Source organism: Eriocheir sinensis, chromosome 53 (assembly GCF_024679095.1).
Source record: "Eriocheir sinensis breed Jianghai 21 chromosome 53, ASM2467909v1, whole genome shotgun sequence".
Taxonomy (NCBI): domain Eukaryota; kingdom Metazoa; phylum Arthropoda; class Malacostraca; order Decapoda; family Varunidae; genus Eriocheir; species Eriocheir sinensis.
Genome location: NC_066561.1, coordinates 6477115 through 6481520, shown reverse-complemented (window position 1 = coordinate 6481520; position 4406 = coordinate 6477115). Strand labels below are relative to the sequence as shown.

Here is a 4406-nt window from a genome sequence, read left to right as displayed (position 1 = left end):
TTTCTTTTCTTTTTAACTTATCTTTCCCTTCTTTCTCTTTCTCACTTGTTTTCGTTTCCTCCTCCTCGTCCTTCTTTTTCTTTTTTTTCTGATCAATGTGTCTTCGTTTTATGTGTTTTTTAATATTTTTTTTAACCTGAGTTCCAGTACACGTGAGTTCGTTTGCGAAAACAATAAAAAACAAGACTTCTAAATTAAAAGGAAGAAAACAAGTGAAATAATTTTGGGTTACGGCGCCGGAGTCTTTTATTTTCTTTCCTAACATTTTTCTTTTCCGTATTTAGTTTTCTTTTCTTTGTTTTCCATTTTTTGTTTCCTTTCGTTCTTCATCTGCGCCAAACAAAACTGTAAATAAAGTTAACATATTTGGGCCAACACAATCCTTGCTCGTTCTTTGTGCGTGCTTTCGCCTGGATGTACACGTATGTATGTATGTATGTAGGTATATATGTATCTATGTATGTATCGCTGTTTCTATGTCACTTGCACACGCCTTTGAAGCCTATAGTCTTTCGTGCACATGGTAATTTACGCACATAAACGCACATACACACACTCATACAAGCAAGTGATCATGGTATATGCACACACACACACACACACACACACACACACACACACACACACACACACACACACGGGATAAATGTGTGATGCTATTCTTTCAAAACACATATCTCCCCTTCGCATAACCCTTTCCAAACACGTATCTTTCCTAACATGTATCTTTCCAAACATGTATCTTTCCACACACGTATCTTTCCAAACACGTATCTTTCCAAACATGTATCTTTTCAAACACGTATCTCCCCTTCACATAACCCTTTTATAAACCTTCCCTTCGTAAACAAACCCGGCTCCTCATTTTCTTTACGAGGAAGGTCCCTTTAGAACATACTCTTTTAAAAGGCAGCAAAGTTTAATAAAGGACGAAATACTGACGGTCCCGTTTTGCTGTGTAGGTATTTTTGTTTATTTTTGGGAGATACTCTGGTGAGGTTTTGGATATTTTTATAAACGCTCTCTGGCATTTTATTCATTTTATTTTTTCTATTTTATTTTTCATGGTAAATATTTTTTTAGTATTTTGAAACTGAAGAAAATCAATGGAAATGCGGAGAGAGAGTTAATTAACTGAAAGGTATCGGGAAGTCTGTCTCTCCGGTTGAAATTGTATTATATTTTCCTTTTCCTTATATTTTAGAAAGGGAGCTTTTTTTTATTCACGCGTCTCCTACATTTTGGAAAGATTTATTTTTATTTTTTGCTTATTCAGACTTCATTTTCGAGAGGGCGGAAGATTTTTTTTCCTCTCTTCTTCAGACACTGGTAATATTTTGCGAAAGGAATTATTTTGTTTTATTCAGACACAAGCTTTATTACCTTTCATCACTTATTTCTGCTTTACGAGGCACTCCAAAAGCCTTCATGAAAACAGGACACGCACTACCAGCAGCCACAATTTTGTATTCATTTTTTCTTTGGCAACGTTGCACATTTTTTTATATATTTTGTTTTCTATTCTTTCGTGTGCAGTACTTTTGTTTACTCTGGAGCGCACACACACACACACACACACACACACACACACACACACACACACACACACACACACACACAAAGCCTTGCATGGACCGCTTAATGCCTACATAATCTTCTTTATTTTATTTTTTCGGGGATGTCTGGCACGCACCCTGCACCCTTATCTCCTCCTCCTCCTCCTCCTCCTCCTCCTTTATCTCCTTCCATTCCTCCTTCCCTTCATCCTCCCATTTTTCCTTCCAGTTCTCCTTTCATCCCTCCTTCCTCCTCTATTTCATCTCTTTCCTTTCCTCCCTCCGTCCCTTCTTACCTCCTTCCTCTCCTTCAATTCCTCCTAAAAATCTTCCTTCCTTCTCCCTCTATTCATTCTTCCATCCCTCCTTCTTTCTCTTCCTTTCTTTCTCTTTCTCCATAACTGCCATTCCTTACTTTCCTTGTTCGTTCCCTTTCCATTTTCCCTTCTTCCTTTTCCTCTCTTCTTATCCTCATTTGCAGCTCTCCTGTTCTCCATTTTCTTTATTCCTTTCCCTTTTTTATTTTTTGCCTCCAGCCTATAAAATTATCACCTCTATCTCCCTTCCTTAATTTCCGCCTTTTCCTGCCTCCTCTTTATCATCCCTTTCCCTTCCTTCCTGTATTACCATCCCACATCATTTTCTTCCTCTTCCCTTTTCCTTTTCTCTCTCCTCTCATTTTTTTCCGTTCTCCTTTTCTCTTTTTTTTTGGCCTGAGTTCCTTTCTTTTCTCCTTTCCAGTTACATTCCTCCATCCTCTTCCTCCTCCTCCTTCTCCTCTTTCTCTGCCTCCATACAGTTCCTTCTCTCCCTCCTTCCTTTCTCCTCCCTTTTCTCCTTTCTATCTTCCTCCTGCGTTTCCCTTTCCTCCTCCCTCTATTTTCTCATGTTTCCTTCTTTCTCCCTCCTTCCTTCTTCCCCTCTTCGTTTCCCTTTCCTCCTCCTATTTGTGTCTTCCTTTCCTCCACTATCTCTTTCTTCTCATGTCCTTCCTTCTCTTCTTCCTTTCTCCCCTCTCTGTGCTTCTCTTTCGCCCACCATTTGTGTGTCCATTTCCTCCTTTCTCTCTTTCTCCGCCTTCTCACAATTTCTTCCATCTCTCCTTCCTCCCATCTGCGTTTCCCTTTCCTCCCCTCTCCGCCCTCTTACATTTTCTTCCTTCTCTCTCTCCTTCCTTCTCTCCTTACTTCCTTCTTCCCCTCTGCGTTTCCCTCGCCTCCTCCCATTTGTGTCTTCCTTTCCTCCGCTATCTCGTTCTTCCCGGTTCCTTCCTCCTCTCCCTTCTTCCTTACTCCCTTCCGACCTCCTCTTTGCATTTCCTTTTCCTCCTCTCATCCGTGCGACACTTTCCTCTGCTCTCCGCCTTGTCACGATTTCCTTCTTGTCTCCCTCCTTCCTTCCTTCCTTCCTCCCCTCTTCGTCCCTCTCCTCCTCCTCCTCTCCCTCCAAAAAAACTCTAACTATCAACCGAAGGCTTAAGTAACACATTGGATGCAAATAAAAACAATAAAATATACAACTTCCCACACAAATAAAACTTTAAAAAAATGTTGATAAAATAATGATGACTTTAATAATTAGATGAAGAAAAAATAGCCTTTGTCTGTGCTGGTTTTTCTTGACTTATATTCCTAAAACAAATAACCAAAAAAAACAAAGAATTATAAATAAGAAAATAAATGATAACTGAAATAAATGAATAAAATGTAACCATCTTCAAAAAACTTTATATCATCACATGTATAAAAAAAATTAAGCAAAAAAAATAAAAACAAGAAAAGAAAAACTAATAAAAAAAAGAAGAAAAAAAAATCTCTATATTTAAAAATACTTCTAGAATAACCTGGATTTATCTTTTTTCTCTCCCCCATCTCTCTCTCCCTCTCCCTCTCTCTCTCTCTCTCTCTCTCTCTCTCTCTCTCTCTCTCTCTCTCACTCTCTCTTCCAGTACATGAAGTCCAGCATGGCGGATGGCAACACGACCGTCACCAACTACGGGACGACCATCGAGGGAGACGACGTGTAAGGGGATGCAGAGGGACGAGGAGAAGATGATAGAGAGGAGAGGACGACGAGAGGAAGATGATGGAAAGAAGATGGCCGGAAGATGGTGGTGTAAAGAAAGTTAGTCGACGAGAGAGAAGATGAAGAACAGCGAATCACAGAGAAAGTGAAAGTGAATGAAAGTGAAACAGGAGAATATGACCAGAAGATGATGCAAAGAAAGTTAGTCAACGAGAGAGATGAAGGAGAACAGCGAATTACAGAGAAAGTGAAAGTGAATGAAAGTGAAATAGAAGAATATGACCAGATGATGCAAAGAAAATCAGTCGACGAGAAAGAAGATGAAGCAGAATAGCGAATAACAGAGAAAGTGAAAATGATATGAAAGTGAAACAGAAGAATATGACCAGAAGATGATGGGATGAAGATGATGTAGGTAACAGCAGATGATTAGAAAGCTGAAGTTGATGTACAGACGAAGCAGACGACCAGAGAGTGAATATGATGAGGGGAACAGAGGACGACCAGAGTGAAGATGATGTACAGAAATAAGACAAGAAAGTGAGGATGATGACACGAACAGCGGAAGGCAAACGGTGAAGATGATGGTGATGGAGAGAAGCGGAAAACCAAAGAGTGAACATGAAACAGAGTAGACGATTTGAGAAAGTAAAAATGACATGCAGAAATTCAGATGACGAGGATAATGAAGCTAATGCAGAGAAAGTTAAGCATAATAGCGGGTTTTACATAGAAGTACCTGGTCGGCTGCAAATTAGCGAATATAAGAAGACCAACAGAGGAAGAAGATTAGGATAGATAGCTCAACACCACTACGAGGAAAGG

General features: G+C 39.7%; 1 protein-coding gene across 1 annotated transcript in view; it reads left to right on the top strand.

The window, feature by feature from the left end:
• Positions 1-3762, top strand: part of LOC126983116 (calcitonin gene-related peptide type 1 receptor-like) — a gene marked incomplete at its 5' end in the record, with an annotated part of 94035 nt that extends 90273 nt beyond the window's left edge. The window contains one exon of the mRNA XM_050835613.1: positions 3505-3762. Coding sequence (XP_050691570.1) covers positions 3505-3582 — 78 coding nt within the window. The remainder of the gene's footprint in view (positions 1-3504) is intronic.
• Between the last annotated feature and the right edge of the window lie 644 nt (positions 3763-4406).